The sequence below is a fragment of the Hippocampus guttulatus genome, chromosome 11 (genome assembly GCF_054856545.1).
Source record: "Hippocampus guttulatus isolate MCC_2025c chromosome 11, RoL_Hgut_1.0, whole genome shotgun sequence".
NCBI lineage: Eukaryota > Metazoa > Chordata > Actinopteri > Syngnathiformes > Syngnathidae > Hippocampus > Hippocampus guttulatus.
In genome coordinates, this window is record NC_141271.1 from 10,929,655 (window position 1) to 10,947,901 (window position 18,247).

An 18,247-nucleotide genomic window follows, 5' to 3' on the forward strand; every position below is an offset into this window, starting at 1 on the left:
GACTTTGACATGATGTCTTGAAACTGGCCTCACACTAATGAAAAACCTCACCCACTAAAACATGTTTCCTTTACACCAAAAAGCGCGCACGCGCACACGCACACGCACACACACATTTCAATTCACACCCCAAACAAAACTTTTCATATTCAAAACCCCAAAACATCAAACGCATATCCAAAACCGCACACAAACATTTTTACACCCCGAATCTCACACACGCTCAAAACCTCTCACACATCAAAAACCTCTTACACAGACCAAATAACTTTTCACACTCACCAAAAATCATCACGCACGCTTCAAACTGACAAGCATCTAAAAATCTCTCTCACACACACACACACACACACACACACACATTACTTGGCACACAAAACATCTGAATCTCATCTGGAGTTGTTTAGCCTTTATTAAATAGTAATAATAACATTAAAAAAAAGACATTTCTCTGTACAAATTCTACAAACAAGAGTTTGCGTTATCTGGCCAGTGCCGTGTGTGTCTATCGAGACAGAGGAGGTACATACTCTCTCTCACCCCAGAGAGAGAACCGTTGGCCTCCGCATATACGTATCCCATCGTTAGTCATCTAAAGTGGGAGAGAGAGAGAGACAGTGAGAGAAAAATGCATGCTCCAAGGCACTTGGAAAGCAGTCCAAAAAACACGCTTGTTCCATCTTTCTCCACGCACGCCGCCACGACAGACAAAGACAATGGCGACACTTCCGCTTCTGAATAGCTAATTAGGATATTCCCAAAGGGCAAGCCAAAAGAATTCCCGTCTCAATCCTCGCTCGCTGCGGTGGAGCAGACGTCCTCCTCATTGCCTGCCAACTTATTTTGCATATGTACCCCCCACCAGTATCTCTCTGGATGTTTACATGCATGGAATCCCCCTCCTTTATCCTATGCACGCTGCATTTTTCACATTTGGAGGAAATTAAATATCGACCAGCTTCACTAATTTGACCCATAGCTCGTGACCATTGGTGAGCGTAGAAACGTAGATCAACCAGTAAATTGAGAGCTTCGTCTGTTGGCTCAGCTCCTTCTTCACCACGAAACACCGATACAAAGTCCGCACCACAGCAGACGCTTCACCGATCCGCCTGTCGATCTGTCTAAGTACAGTATCTTGAGGTCTTACTGCAAACACAATAAAAGTATTTCCTCGCAGGGAAAACGTGTAAGGCCTAAGACTGGCCATGCCAATCACCTGACCTTAACCCAACAGAGCATGTATTTCACCTCCAGAAGAGTAGGCTGAAGGGTTAAACCCCCAGAAGCAACAAGAACTGAAAGAGGCTACAGCAAAGGCCTGGAAAAGCATTTCAAATGAAGAAACAATGTGGTGACGTCACTGGGTCGCAGACTTGAGGTTTTAGGCAGTATTCACTCGGTTTGTTTCATAATGGCCATTCCAATATTTCAGCTTCCTTGAAAAGTGGGTGGCCTCAAATAAAAGGTGCTCTGTCCAGAGATGTGGAACACTTCTAGACATAAATATCATCATAGATAAGCTTGACTTCTGAACATTTATCATTTTCATTTTGATTGGAGTCTTCAAAAAAAGTCTTCAGTATAGCACAAAAACAAAGAAATTGACCTTGCTGGTTTCAATACTTTTGGAGGGGTCCGTCACTGTTTTGGGGCCTCATCGTGTCATTCTGTTTGCATGCACGGATAACTGTAAACAATCGCTTTGAAATCATCATCATCTCTCCGTCTCTCTCTGTCTTGCAATGAGTGAGCGTCCTCCCGTCCATCTGTGCCCCCCCCCCCCCGCCCCCCGCACCCAGCACTGGCCCTCCACGATGGCTGTCCTCCGATACAGCGGTTTCTGCAATTAGCTTAAGGCTCGATTGTGTGTCCAAGAAGGGATCCGTTCTCTTCCTCCTCGTCCCCTCTTTTTGACGCTCTTTTGCCTGCCGGGGCATCCAACGATTGCCCCTGCGCGGACACGCAGCTCTTTGGCAATCCATGGGTTGCAATAAAAAAAAAACATCGTTGACATTTAGTTCACACAGTGTCATCATACAGTCTGGGAAAAACAAAAATATACATATACTGTATATATCGTATATAGACAAACTATAGAATCTAAAGCACAACTCCGTAACATCGTGTTCGATTTCCACCTGTTCCCGTTTCACGCCATGGGAAAAGGTGCCAAATTAAGACCAAGGAAATTCCAACACAATGCAAAATAAAGTCGAAAGATGCTTTACAAACGCAGCCTTTCCCTCCAAGCCTAAAACGGAACAAAAACAATTACTCGTCTATGCCACAGGTTTCACAACGCGCACATCGAGGGTGGATGAAACAAGCCTACGGCAAGCTAATTGACTCTTTAAAACATACAGAACCCATACTGAAAAAGTGACCCCCCCCCCCCAAAGAAAAAAACAAACAAAAAAAACATTTTCCCTATAAAGTCATGTCTCTTCATTGGATATTTGTTAAAGTTCTTTTGGAGAAAGGCATTCGCTTGATATGTGTTGATTTCAGTGGCCACTTGGAAAGATGTTTACACTTTTAGCTTTCAGCATGCCGTCCGTCTCTTTTGTCAACTCTCCATTACTGGACTTTGTTTTGTGTCTTCATTTGGTACTAAGGACATGGCGTAGCCACTCAGACGGAACGCCACGCCACCGTGGGAAAACCTGCCGTTTCAGGCCTCAATCTTCAGATTGTCCCAGGTGAGGGCGTCCATCTTCTCCGTCGCTTCTTTCCAGTGGGTGATTGTTCAAAGATACGTCTGTCAGTCATTTTCATCCCTTCAATCATTCAACAGAAGCAAGCGGGCGCTCTCCTACAGGCGGAGGAGATTTGGGACCGTAAACGCCGAGGTTTACACCCTCAGAGCGAATCGCAGTTCTTCCCGGCACATACATTCGAGCCAAGAAAAAAAAACAAACAGTACTTCTTTGTCACATTTCTTCATCCGCACTAAACCCGAGTGGCAGAGGGGGCCGCTCTATGGTCTCAGGCTTCCGAACAGCACCTCTGCTGGTTGATCTTGACCTTGTGCTTGATGCCGTCGTACAGCTCAAAGTTGTAGTTCTCCAGCGTGGTGGAGGAGCGCGACGAGAGGCCGCCGTACGAGCACGTGCAGTAGAGCAGCAGTCCGGCACACACGGCGCCCAGCAGGACGCCCAGTGAGCTCATCACGATGATGGTGAGCAGGATGGGGTCAAGGGTGTACAGCCAGGTGTTGTCCTTGTCCCTTTCGGACACCAGGGTGACGGACGAGGGGTCCGCGTTGGCCGAGGCCGGGGTGGAGAAGGAGGAGGGCCAGCTGGGAAATAAATATTCTGCGGGAGAAGAGGAAACGCAGGAAAAATAAGATTGCGGAAAGCAACTGTGCAATCAATGGGCATTCATTCATAATCAAATGTATTACAATTGGCAAAGAGAAAGTCAAGGAGTCATGAAATGTAATGCACACATATCCAGAAAGTTGTTCAACACACTCACTTTTGTATTGGACAAGACTGGATATGTGAGCATTTCATTTCATGAAACCGTGACTGTGGATGCTATGATAAACAATGACTTCTCAGCCATGTTGTTTCGATTTTGTTTGACTTGACAAATCAAACGTTCTTTACTCAGGACAAAACTTAAAGTGCTTGCATTAAGACTAACTATAAATGTGTTTTTTAAAAATGTGCAGGTACAGAGATTAGGATCGAGAGTATAAATGTATTGTTGCAGACTACTACTGTTGCAGCCAACGTCGACAAGCGAAAACGCTTGTCTGTAGGCATCTGCGCACATAAATGCATTTAATAATCAGCATCGCTGAGGAGTATGATGTATTGACTTAAAACGTTTAGCATTGATGTCATTCGATTTGCTAAATACTAAACCTGAATTGCTCCATATGACGCGTGCGGTCTTGTTGTTTCTATGGTGGTGACATGATATTGGTGGCATTAGGTGGGATAAATCCTCTGAGAGGTGTCTAATTAACAATACATTATGTGTATTGTTTTGATTGGAGTGTGCAGCAGCAGAGAGCCATTATTTTTATCCCGGCTTCTGACTAATCAAGGTCAAATAAAGCACCGTAAAAGCGCCCCTTTGTGGCAACAAGCATTTGTGCTAATGTGCTTCAGGAATGCATCTACAATGAGGAAGCCAATATGCAACACAGTACTGTTATTACAGTGTTTGATAGAAGATGTTAAAAAGCACTCCGAGACATCAAAGTGCACAGTTACAAACTACAGGAACAATAATTTATTAAAACTGCAAGCAGAGATGAACAGGTGCTCGCAGATTTGCTTCGCTTAGTAACATGTACGATAGTTTCTCTTAGTAGTGTGCCTGTATTGTCACATGACAAAATGGACCGAACTGTCGTGGAGAAATGCCACTTTGTATCACCTGCATCGTATTTCACACAAATTAGGTTTGCGGTTAGCAAATGAAAAGCAGTTGGCCACCTCATAGCTGTTTTTAAACTATAATTTCACATGTATTTGGGGCTAAAAAACCAAGCGTGGAGAGTCTCGGTCACCGTAATGCCCGCGCATAGTCAACGAATGGCGTGCCAACAGCTAACTGCGATTTATCCATTTTGCACTTAATTGAACGGTGTTTGTTTGTTTTTTCTTCTTTCTTCTTTCTGCCTACATTCTTGCTGCTGGAGGCTGTAAATTCCCCCAGTGTGGGACAAATAAAGGATATCTTATCTTAATGAAAATTCTCCTCTTTCCTCTTTGTCATTTTTGCAGTGTGCTTCTTCTTTGACAATCGCGCCATGTTGTTTATGGTTCACTACAGTATGTGGCGCCTCCAAACAAGGTGTGCGGATGTGAGTCGCCAACTGTAATTATTTTCTTCAGCTGGGGCGCATTTCCTCAGTGTGTTGATTTGTCTTAGTAGCGAGGATGAAGAATGTGCTCGTATAGCTGAGCTTCCTTGAGCACGAGTTTTCTCCATGTTTGGATTAAGTATCTTTTAATTCGAGCATGGTTCCGACATGGACCATCTAGCCATATAGCTGACAGATACGCACTGTGGCTTGTGAGGGAGAGTCGGATGTGCCTGTCATGAAACAAACACACACTTGCTGTGCTCGGTCACACTCTCACATTCATTTTCTATCCATCTGTCTGTCAGTCTTTCAGTGTCACTTGTCTTTTTTTCTTGGTGAGGACTCGAGGCAGAGCCGCGGGTGTGTGTCAGCCCGCTCTGCTCTCTGGCTTTGACCTCAAATAGCTTGTATGGCCCCAGGCACTTGAAAAGCTTACCTTCATTCATGGAGGGCTTGTTGAAGTCGGGATCTTTTCCGAAATCCATCGGCCTGGGATCTGTGCGGACACACAAGAGAGCGACGCCATCATTTTAGCGGCAGGGAGAGTCAGATTGCTAATCATCACACAAGTAACATGGATGAGAGATTCTAAAAACGCAAAGAGACGAGATTAGATGAGGTGGACTGTGCTCAGTGTGTCGTGGGAATAATAGCAGTCATGATTACCAAACATTGACCGGAACACAGCAAACGAGTTCCATTGTGTGGTAAGCAACATCCTCCATTTTTACAACAAATAACAACACAGCCGGTTGGTGTAAGGCAGCAAGAAAGGAGAGACACAGAAAACTGTTTTTAATAAAAAAATATGACTTTTATTGTCTTCACACTCACACGAATCTCAACACCAGCGTATTTGTGAGGCCGCTTTAAAGCTCACATGTACTTCAATTTTAAGCAAAGTCAAACACAACCTCCAAGACAGAGAGAAAGAAAAGTGTTACAGACTTGCGGCTGACAAATACTCAATCGAGCCAAATAGATATTCAAAAGATAACAGATACAGAATGTGAGGTATAAAATAAATATAAAATGAAACAGTTTCCATTTCCATCAAACGCGGCGCAGTAAGATCAGGTATTGTCCCCCTTTAAGACAATATTCAAATGTTATCTCAAAAAAAAAGTTTCATCAATAGGTAAAAATCTCAGCTCACTACTTTGCCACGAGGCGAAGAAAAGTACGGATGCCAGCAAAAGCCCGCCCTCAAATGACGCGTTTATTGATGGAAATACTGGTAATCCGCCATTCATTTATTCAAACTCAGGATGTGGAGATTTGTATACAATTGCATTTTGGGGGTTTTCTTCAAGTGGGAGAGTGAAAATTGATTGCCGCCAAGCAGGAAATCAAAAAGACGTTAATAAAGTCTTGTTAACTGCGCCGAGTGAAAGTGCAGAGCGGTATACAGAAGAGCACGCTTCCTGACGCCCACTGATGAATGGCTTAGCTCAAGTAGGCGCCCACCGCTGCATTATTCACCCTGAGGGACTCCCAATCAATCCCCACTTTTCAATCATCGTGCGTAACTCATCACTTCAAAAGAAGCTTCTCATATATTCTCATGCAGTCATTTTTTAAGACATGACTGTCCCTACACAACAACGCAGACACGCCACTTAATTGATAGAAGACAAAACTGAGAGACGCGTATAGACTTCAAATGATTTTTGCATTTTCTCTGCCTGCTTATTTAACTCACCTTTTAGAAAAGAAATCAACATTTCCATAACATTTGTGGAATTCAAATCTGTGCAAATCAACTCAGGGATGGGCAACATATGGCCCAGGGATGGCTTCTGGTATGGGCGATATGTATGCACTCCAAAAAAAAGTTGGACCACAACTAACCCAAATTGGGTCAAAAAGGGACTGATGCAAATTTACAGGTTCTCCGTTTGGGTTGTTTATGACCCAACTGTTTTTAGAGTGCAGCAATTCTCAATGTATGTCTTCATTTTTCAGTCATTTTCTAAATTCACTCTCATTAAATATTTGGTTCATGCATTAAAAATGAAAAAGAAAATAAAAATAGCATATTTTAAAAATATATACTGAACATTTAAGAATATTCATTTTATATATATATTATAAGATGACATATATATTGTTATATTTGTATATATTTGGCTACAATATATTATATTATACATTAATGATAGAAATAAATGTAAATAAGAATGAAGTATGATTCAAATAAACAATTTGGAAATATTTGAGCGCATTTTACCTTTTTTTTTTCAACCTCATCTGTCAACATGATCAAAATCAACATGATCACAATATTGTATGTAAGGCCAAAAGAAAATGCAGTTTTGACAAAAAAACATTGTATATATATATATATATATATATATATATATATATATATTGGTTATGGTTTCAACAATCCCAGTAAAGCACAAGTGACATTATTTGGTGGGTCTGACAAATAAAGCATAGCCAGATGCATGATAGGGACTGACTATGCACAAAAACATTTTGATTCGGATCAGTTAAGACATCGAGACCACATGGATGAATCATTTCACTCCAAAAATGTGAACTTTCAATAATGAGTAAAAGGCTCAAAAAGACAGCCCTCCTACCAAAAACATGTCCCGGCTCCAAAATCTTCCCAAATACACATGAACAAAGACTCAAATTGCAACTTAACCAAATCAGATGAGACAAAATATTTTTATACTTTCTCTTTTAAGGACCAGTTGTCGTTGCAATATTCCCGAACTAGCTTCAGGAAGGACTCTATTTAACATATAGTATCGAAATAGGGCTTCAATAATCGCAATACAGTAGTTACAGTAAAATTGAAAAGAGAAGCTGCTCGGACACGCTTTGGGCGACTGTCGAATGCTCGCTAATGATGGCTTTTAAAAGCCCTCAGGCTACCTTCCACCCTGAGCACGCTCCACACAGTGCCGTGGAAGACGATTAAACCTCCCCGCGGCTCCAATTAGTCAAGACAGAATAATAGAATAGGACGAGAACTTTTATCCAGCAAATGGCTGTTTGGCATTTTGCACTGCAGTGGGCGGCATGAAGAGGAAGAGAGCTCGGCAGGTTGAAGGGCCACAAATGCTGTCTGCTGTTTTATTTATTTTCAATAAATGCAAACAGCTCCATTACCCGATGAGAAATATTAAAGCACTTCACAGTGGTCTGCGGTCAATCAAGGGAAAGATTGATTTAAAACGCACAGAAAAAATGGCAAGGCATTTGCTAAACCTCACCACCAAAAAAAAAAAAGTTGAACGCAGGGAAGTGAAAACTACGCGGCGAAGGCCACATAAATATGGACCATATATCATTCCTCCATTTGAATTTCAGACCATTATTGATCGGGGCTGCTCGAAGGCTATATTATGTGTAAATCATCAGCGGGTCGATGGAGCAATCTGAAAGGATGCAGGCTAACATGGCAGAAAAATCCAAATGACTCACATGCATGTTGAGTCAATCACAAAACAGCATTTTTTTTTTCTGAAATTGACTCGCCCAAGCAGGATCCGCAGAGGATGACACGGTGTAAAATCTTGATTTAATGAGCCACATTTAATAGCCGCGGTGTGTTGCTGGAGTGCGAGCGTAGACGATGTGTGTGTGTCCTTTGCGGCCAGCCTTTTTTATGGGCTTTTGTGTTTCAAACCAGCTGCCCTTTTTCCTTCAGCTTTTTTTTCCTTTCGTCCATCCAAATCTCAACCTGCTTCCCTGTTAGCCCTCTTCTCCATAAAAAAATGGGGGAGGGAGAGGGGTTACGGAATCTATCTTTAGAAAGCACAAAGAGCAGTTTCTCTTCTGCTTTCATCTTCCTCCATCTCAGGGCCCGTCCTTTGGAGGAAAAGCCATCTCACTTAATGGGGCCCTTCGTCGCCGAGAGATTTTTACCTCTCATTTTCTCTCCTGTGTTTTCGACGGGAAGGATTTGCAACACGAGGGGGGGGGGGGGGGGAAAGTGGAATAAGAACAAGGAGGGTTTCAATAAAAAGGCCAAGGGATTGAAGCATGAACATAATGATGTGGGGAGGAAACACAACATGAGGTGTTGCGCAGCTGGAAAGACCTGAAAACCATCCAAACAACTATTGCGGGACATAAATTTCAACATGAACAGAAGGTTAAAAAAAAAAATCATTCTAGGATAAAAAACAAGACAAGCATTGCCCGTTTCAACCTCTGACATCATCTCAAGCCTTTAAAGGCTGTATAGATGGACATTCTACTACTGTATTATTCACCTTAGGCACGGATGGAAAAACTGCATTGTCAAGATTCCTGTTCAGTCAAGCAAAAATAACAACTGTTGCGGCCGCGTTTTGACTTTAAAATGAAACACATCAAAATCACTGCGAAACTGTGGGCCGTGGGAATCTATCAGTGATCAGCACTGTAGAAATGTGACTGAAAATGTCACAAAGTGATGAAACACACAAACATGAAAGTTCACTCAAAAATCAAGGTTCTTTCAATGAATAAACTTAAGCTAACTCAACCTTTTTCAATCCAACTTTAAAACTGAAATGGTTGTATGACGAAAACGATCCATTGGAAAAAAATGTGACATTCAGTCTTGGTTTCTACCAACCCCTCCTCTCAGAAATTGACAAATAGTCATTAAAAATGGTTGCTGATCGTTCAAAATGTGAAGCACTGACATCACCCCAAAAAGGAAACTTTTTGGACAGGATGTTCAATAATAGTTGCGAGGTTCAAAAAAAGTGCAGGAGTTAATCTAATCGAATCTGTACAAAAAAAATTAAATAGAGGCATCAACAAAGTTATAAGATAAGGGCTTAACGGCTTTGTGAGTACCAAGGTCACCGTGTCGGCTTGGTCTCTCATCTCATTCATAAAAAGCAAAAAACGTTTTGCCCTTTACCAACGCATCAAACAAGCGAACACCAACAACACTGTAAAATTATACGACGTGAAAAAAAATTGTCTTTTTGTGGTTCATTTCATTCAACCGTCATACGAAGATGCAGACACAGGCGTTAAGTCGGCTAAAGGATGAACACTGAGGCACAACTTTTTTTGACATCAATAGGTCTGTAGGTATCGATTTTTTTTCAATCATATCTAGGCTCTGTTTTTTCGTGTGCTGTAATGTCGTCATCGTGCATATATTTTGTGGCCAAGTGTGTTTCTCTCCAGCCATGTCCACAATTGCATGCCCCCAAGCGCGCGCGCGCACACACACACACACACACACACACACACGTCATTGTACTCAACACCAGTGTACTAAAACCAATAAGTGTGTCCTTAAGACAGCTTATTTAGAAACTGTCAAACCAAAGCAACACGTGGCGAAACTGTTTTAGCCAATTGGAGGCTTGAAGAAAGTCAGTTGCGGAAAAGGCACAATCACCCAACAAAGTGAGGAAAATGGCAACTATATGGGCCAATATGCTCCTCGAAAAAAAAATAAAAATAAATACACTTGATAGAACACATTGAGGTCTGACACCCCCCACCCCAAAAAAACCCACGTAGACTTGACAGTGACAGACCTCTTCAACAACATACTTGACATTATAATCATTCGCTGCTGAAAAGTCTGCTCTGATTATTTGTCTTAGCTTCATCCCTTTCTTGTGTGTGTGTGTGTGTGTGTGTGTGTGTGTGTGTGTGTGTGTGTGTGTGTGTGTGTGTGTGTGTGTGTGTGTCAAACACTGGTAGACAATCACCAGCTTCTTCTTATCCCCAGGGGGAGAAAAAAAATGTATTTCCACGTAGTACATGAAACCCGGACAGGTTATGAGGTGTCAGGCAGGGTTCATGCTACAGATCAGAGTGGAGCAGACAGATGTATCCTGCTCTGAATTCCACTGAAGGGGGAAAAAAAAAAAGAAAAACAGTGCTGTGTGTGAGAACAAAATGTGTCCCGTGGTGTGCTCCATTTCAGCTTGATGTACGGCAGCTCAGGCCAGGATGGTCAAAAGATCTTCTCACTGGATGTCACAAGTGGGCATTAAAAGTAATCTCAAGTCCGACAATTGTCACAGTGCTGTTGTTTTCTCGTCGGCGCGACGGATCCTCCCAAGCAGGAAGTGGAAATGAAGATGCATCCTGATCAGTCCGTTAGGGCAACATGTTTATGGAAATGGCGACTCGGGAAGTCCTCGTGCCCTTTGGAAATAGTGCAAGATTGTCAGGCGGTCCAGATTTCAACACTGGGAAGAATCACGGCGGTCCTCTTTGTCCGGTCCGAGGACCAAGGTGGTCTCGAGGCCTGGCCCGCTTTGTGGTTGAGGCGAGTTTTGCTTGGCGTTATGGCTGAGATTACAGCTGGAGTTTTGGTTGTAGAAGCGGTTCGGATGGTTTAGAGGTTGACTGTTGTGGTACATCACCGACTGATGGGGGCTACCGCCGGTCTTGGTGGACTCCCAGCGGTGCCGACAGCAGCACAACACCACCGGCGCAATTACAGTAACCAGCAGCAGGAGGGCGCCTCCTCCCGCTAACAGGTAGTACCAGTGGGCGGCAAAGCTCTGCACCGCCACCGTGTCTACAGTGGGCTCCATCCCAGACATGGCACCCCCTGGGGGGCAGGAGGACACATTACTGGTTGGCTCAGTGATGGTGGAAGGCAGGCATGCAGACGACACTGCGGTGAGTTAAAAGCTTCATTAACCATTAGCGAAACCCTTCTTAGGTGTCAAACAAGAGCTCAGGAAGCACACCTTTTGTTATGCTATGAAAATATCCGTCTTTTCATTTCAAGAATGGATTGCATGAATTACAACATTTTGTTTGAATGTGAGGATAAGAAGCATGTATTGTCATTTTGCTGTGCGACAAAGCTAGTTGGCTGTAGTTGGGGGCTTGGGGGAGACGCTAGTCCCATGAGGCAAATAACTGTCTGTTCATTTGTGTATGGATCTCACCTTGACGTGAACGCCGCCATCAGGTTATAGGTGGCATGTCTCCTTTTCATGCAAGTTTGGATTCAATTGTATCTCTTATTAGTATGATAGAAGCGCTTGTTCTGGTTCTTGTCTACTAAAGGGTGAGCATTTTTACTCGACGTGTTTATTTTGTCTTGCCTTCTTAAACAACCAAGATTGATTGTGATGTTTGCTGTGATGTGTTAGCCTGTCGAAAGCAGGCAGGGTACAAACACAAGCAACTAGCAGGCTGAATTTGGTGCGACAAAAGCCGGATTATGAGATGTCTGTAAAAATATCATAAATGCCGTGTAACCCCGCCCCCCACCTTCTCCTGCAAGCAACTTGGAAAAGTGTTGATGCCAACAATCGTTAAACTTGGTCAATATTTACAATCGCAAGTCCTTATGTTTGTGTTCAACAGAGGAGGGTGCATCAGTAAATTCTGCTGGTCTGTCATTGGCCATACCCTGGGCATCCATCCACCATCGTCAGACTGTCATTATTCCAAGCCAAACCAAAACGGTCATCGTCAGTTGGTCACTCTGTCATCGTTATTTCAACTTTGCTTCATCATCCCTCAATTCCAATTCACCACCACTATTTTAGGACCGCCAAATCTTCTTCCTCTGCTTCTTCTTTTTCTGTGGCCTTGCGACGGCAACAGCCACTTGGGGTTCGAGAACGTACCACGTCACATGCATTTGCAGCACAAGCAGTGGTGAAGAATCACGCCTTGTATTGTGAAAACTAAAAGAGATTCCATAGTGGGGTTATTTACATTCAACTCATTCAATAAATAATCAAAATGTAATGTACTGGGTGCGCCTTGCTGCTCAGTCATCGAAGATAATAAAAGTCCCTCACGTGAGATTAACCTCACTCCAGCGACCTCTCTCGCTCTCTCTACATCCGGCATGAGTGAGCCAAACCGGAAGTAAACGTTTAAAAAAATATGGTTGAAATAATTAATTCCACCAAGATTGAACAGAAAACCAGAACTATACAATAGTTTTATAGCTGAGGCAAATAAACACACAGACATAAAATGTGAGACTCAAACAAAGATTCTAGATTTCTGTTGACATGGCAACCAATCAAAGGTAATATGAGCGGCAGCGCATCTGCAATGTTGTGAAGCGTACCCGTGTTGATATTTAAACCTAACGCATAAAGCATTTGTGGTCATAGTACTAATGCTGATACGCAGAGGGTACATTTGTGACAATGGCATCTATAGAGGACGTCTCCGTCATATCATGACATCAAGGAGACTCTTATAATCGCGTGGCCAGTTATTTACCTACGGTTAGTAACATAAGTTGGTGCTTAGTCCGTCAAATATTTTCCCGTCATTCGGCAGCAAAGTGGGCATCCATCAATGACTGATGAACAGAACTTCCATCAGTACTGACGGAATGCCCACATCTGCTGGTCAACACCTAGTCCGGATGAGCCACCAACTCCGTGATTGTGACGTGAAACCGAACGCTAACTAAATACTTGTGTTGGGTGAAAATCATTCAGCACATTAAAATGACAAGGAGACGAGTTTGCAACAGCAATGTAGATAGGCTAACTGGAAATAACCAGATACAGGTAGCCTAGCTTCTTCTGTTCTTTCTTCTTCTTCTACGACTTTTTATTCTTTGTATTTTCCGAGCTCTAGCAACTAGTTGACTAAACAAATAAAGTGCTACTGAGCTTCCGAGTGAGGGACATCAAGGCTAGCAATATGCTTTTGACGGTACGTCAAACGACCAAACTCATTTTAAAAGGTCTTTAAAAAATATAAAGCGTTTCGAATGACGAATGGATGAATATACTGCACATGTATTTTCAGAGGCTATATTTACCAATAATATATATTTTTTAAATGTTCTTAGCTTCTAATAACGTGGGTCACAACAATTTGCAATACTAGGAAACTGTGAGTCCCAGGATGACAACAGTTGAGATCTAATGATCGACACGATATAAAAGCAGTAACGCACACGAGGGGGGTAAAAAATGGTGTTAAAAAAAAATCGGTTAAATCAAAACCTGTATGTGTGCAGCCTGCTTTTTACATACTGAAAACTATGTTGACTATCCTAAATTACGTCCAACGGGTTTGGGCTACATAGGCCTGTATTTTATTCCAGATTAGAAATATTGTGTATCCTGCTGTAGGTGGAGCTGCAAACATGTTTCATTGCGACAGATTTTACATTGGTTAGATTTATTTTTTTTAGCGTTATTTAAACAAGTGCAAGAGAAAAATATACATCAGGATTATTGGCTTACTCAAACACAAGATGTTTTAACACGTAAAGTCTTTCGCACAATGACTGAGCTGGACTGAAAAAAAAAAATCTAGATTTTTTTTTTAAACGTATTTTATTTTTTAGACTACCGGAAAGTGCTTGACTCGGGAATAGTCAGTAATTGCAGTAGAGAGCAGAAATGTGAACATTACAGTGATGAAGATTATTGCGTGTCTAATAATGTCACGTATTCTCTGGGGTGGTCCTACGCAAACAAATGCAAATGCAAAGAACTTGTCCGCATCCCATAAGCAAGGTGTGTGCACACCCATGATTCATTTTCGCTTCTTGTCATCAGATGGTTTTGGATGACGCAAACAGCCAAAGCAATTGCTGCACATTGTCGTGCAAATGTTCATGCCATGCGTTCAGCTCTGTGACTTTCGGTTTTGGGCAGATGAAGGAAAGCATTTCGAATTTGGAGCTATAAGAGGACACATGGTGGAAATAAGAGCAGAGGATGAGGGAGAAAAGGTGTGAGGCAGACGAAGACGAGCTCCATTTTGGGTGTGCGCGCAGGGGCATGCTTGCGGGGATATAGATCTGTGTATGGTTTCACATTGTCATTTTGAAGTTTTAATTGCACAGCACTTTCAGTTGCATTTCTTTTTTACAAACGAAAAGTGCTATACAGTGATCCCTCGCTATTTCGCGGTTCGTTTATCGCGGCTTCGGATTTTTTCAAACATATTCATTTTAAAAAATTATTTATTTATTTTTAAGTCCGCAAAAGGTCCGTGAGAAGGAGCGAAAGTCAGCAAAACAACAGCGAGTCACATAGAGCAACATATACTACATGTATATGTTTACTGTATTTTGTTATTCATAAACTAACCTAACTTATACATGTTTAAATCTATTAGTATACAGCATTAAGGCATGTTAATTACTTCAAAATTTACTTCTACATGCATGTATACCATTAAATTTGGCCTTATAAATATTATGTACATCTACCTATATGGGGGGGGGTCGCTACATCGCGGATTTTCGTTTATCGGGGTTGGTTTTGGTCTCCATTAACCGCGATAAATGAGGGATTACTGTCAACGTAAAGTTTGATGGATTGATTCATTGAGTTTGCATCCGGCGACTGAACGGATGTTTCGACAATGAGCTAAAACTTGCGGGTGCGAGTCAACATGAACGTAGTCGGCGCTCAGGCAATCAAGATATAATGAAAAACTGGCACAGTAATTGTCAAGTTCATCAAGGACATTTTGAAATACCGAGAATAATGAGTCCTTCAAATAAAACACAGGAATAAAGTTATCAATCAATCACACACACCCAGTATACATTTGTTCTTTAAATCTCCGATTGAATTTGTCATGATTTCGACTTTGCGTATTCATCACATGTTGACACCAATTCCAACGTCAATATTTGCAACCCAAAGAATATATTGATTTCTCATGCAAAAGCTTCAGACTTTGGAGCGCACATTCCCTGTTTCAAGTCTAAAACGTGATTAAGAGTTAATGAGCCCGAATGGGCCATCTGAGGGAACAGTCACTTGTTTTCTACTTCCTCCTTTGTTTCGACTATTTATAGGAATGGAACAACCACCCAGCCCACCCCCCACACTCACACCCGTGGTGACAGCAGTCAAACAATGTGTCTCATCTTTTCTCACAAAAGCCGGCGCATAAAAACACTATCGTTGTTTTGTTTGTTTCTTTTCAAGACACTCCTGCCGAGTTTAGACGTTGGCATGTGGAAAACAAATCCTGACGTTCCTCAGCAAGGCCAAAAGTCGATTTTTTTTTTCTGTCATGCCAAGTTGATGACGTGTGTACTATATTTGCTGACATCAATATTTTTTTTGTGTGTGATGAAGAACACATTTCTACAATATCCACAACAATTCAGGCTCGGCGTAGCCACTCGAGTAGAAAAAGTCAGTGGAAAATTGCACGCAATTGTGAAACATTGTGATGTAAGCCAGTGACATCATCCACCTTAATAGCGCTTGCCCGTGATAGGATCAAGGGTGAGTTCGAACTTCTCCCAGCTGATTTTGCTTGGGAGGCGGACCGCGCCGCGGGACTGGACACCCAGACAATGGCTGATATAATTACTTCTCCATCGAAGTTGAAGGCATCATCGAACCCTTGCTTACTATTCAAAGATTGCGACTGCTCTGTGCTAATATTTGTCATTAGGCTATGCTATATCCAGGAATAATAATTTAATATTGGTGCACCTGCTCGCTGGGAAAAAAAATGCTGTGCAGTGTGACGCTTTATGATGACTGTTTCTATTATTTAATCTGCGGCTGAAAGGGCAATTCCAAAAATATATCTATATATCAGATAGCAGAAAGAGAGTATGATTGTTTTTCCGCGGACGATGTTCCATCGTTCCATTTGAAAAACACCACTGATACAGTATTCCTTTCACAGTCATCACACACACGGCTGAGGGATGAAAACCATTCATATAGGACCGAACCGAAGACTCTGCAGTCTGGCAAACGTTGAAAATAAATTTTGGAAGCTTTGTCACTGAGACGCGTGCTGGAACGCGTCTGGAGTTTCAAATTAGATGTACATGTTTAGAATTAACTTTGCCGTTCTGGAATTGAGTCATCGGAACAGATTTTTTTTCCCAGTTGCTTCTTTGTGAATGAAATGTTTGTATTTCTTTATATGATATCAAATGTCCACAATGAGGTAATACAGTGCAGGGCTTTGGTCTGAGTTTAGCAACAAGCAGGCAGCAAACATTTGGCATAGGAGAGCAAAAAGAATCTTACTTGTTATGTCAGGAGTCATGGGGTGGAAAGTCTCTGTGGGGGAGAAAAAGAAACCGTAAACAAGTACTAAATGACAATTTATTACACTGAATTCAAAATGCTGGTAAGAGTATGGCACTTCATATTTTTGCCAAATAAATGATGGGAGGAGTCAAAAGTCAAGTACGTTATCAGTCCCGTTATTCCCAGATGACATGTTGCTACTTTTTCCCTTGCGTCTTAAACAAATTTATGGATTGTTTATGGGCTCAGAAGCTTAATGCCGCGATTACATTTAGGACCAATCCCAATTCTACCCCTTCGCTCTCGGTTGTGAATGATCACAAGAGTGAAGGCGTGTCCCAATTCTTGGAGGGCTTGGTCTCACAAAACTTTGCAAAAGCCAAAAAAGGAAGGAATTCCCAGATATGTGCAGATCATCTCCGATTATCGTGAAATTGTGCATTGGCATAGAAGGGAGGGTCTATACACGTGAGCGTGACAGTCTCGAGAAATTAGTCATTAAAAGCCCCCCCCCCCCAAAAAAAAAAACATCTAAAAGTATTCACAATATGTTACGCATATTAAAAAAAAAAAAAGAGTTGCACATACCCAAGCCACAAGTGTGGCTTGGGTATGTGCAACTCTTTTTTTCAATTTAGTGGCTGCGTCTTATCTTCAAGTGCAGTCAATCGCCCTGAAATTATATGAATCTGAATATAGAAGTAAGTGAGGAAAAATGCACCGTAGAGCCATATGTGCCTTTTTTTATTTTATGAGCTGCGGTTTGGAGGATGAATGAACAAATTCCTTTTAATGCCTCATTTTCAAAATAGTCCTTTCCAGAATAGGGAAGAAACGTTTTTGAATGCGCTCATTGTTTCCTTTGTCGATGCTGGAAATCATGGCGGTGAAAGGCTGGGAAAATGGACGATTTTGAAAGGGGCGGTAGATGTCAAATATTTAAACGGAGGCTCAAGTTTATAGCTTTATCTCAAATGTGAAGGGCCATCGAGGAGCACCGCATTACAACCTGAAGGCGAGCGGACAATAGGAGAAAATATGGAAAGTCAACCCTTGCAGGTCTCTCTCTGTTTCAAACAAACAAGCAAAACTAGTGTTAACTTTGTGCGTGTTTGTCAGACTGTCACGCACACACAGTCTCTCGCTCAAAATGTTGCTCGCAGGCACTTTTCATTTGTTGTTTGAAGGCTTGCTGATGACCCAGACGGAACGGAAAGGGAACATGAGAGACCAGGAGAAGAAAGATGGGGAATCGGAAAAATTACAGGGTGGAATGATGCTGGAGAAAACTAAAGGAGAGAGATGTGTAATAAAAGATAAATCAGAATCGTGCCCAACGGCACTTTCTGGCCTAGTTTCATGATTATTTTGCCTTCTTAATGTCTGTAAACGCAAACGCTAACGTGATTTTCTCATTGCGACTTGCTTGCATTCACTCTCTGGTGAGAGACGATCTTTGGGCTTG

At 42.1% G+C, this 18,247-nt stretch overlaps 1 protein-coding gene across 1 annotated transcript in view; it reads right to left on the bottom strand.

Annotated features, from left to right (window-relative positions):
• Positions 1-394: 394 nt before the first annotated feature.
• Positions 395-18,247, bottom strand: part of LOC147198051 (neuropilin-2-like) — a 91,640-nt gene continuing 73,787 nt past the window's right edge. Inside the window, exons 16-18 of the mRNA XM_086123416.1 lie at positions 16,780-16,812; positions 5,265-5,324; positions 395-3,317 (exon numbers count right to left, since the gene is read on the bottom strand). Of these exons, the coding sequence (XP_085979542.1) occupies positions 2,989-3,317; positions 5,265-5,324; positions 16,780-16,812 (422 nt within the window). The 3' untranslated portion in view covers positions 395-2,988. The remainder of the gene's footprint in view (positions 3,318-5,264; positions 5,325-16,779; positions 16,813-18,247) is intronic.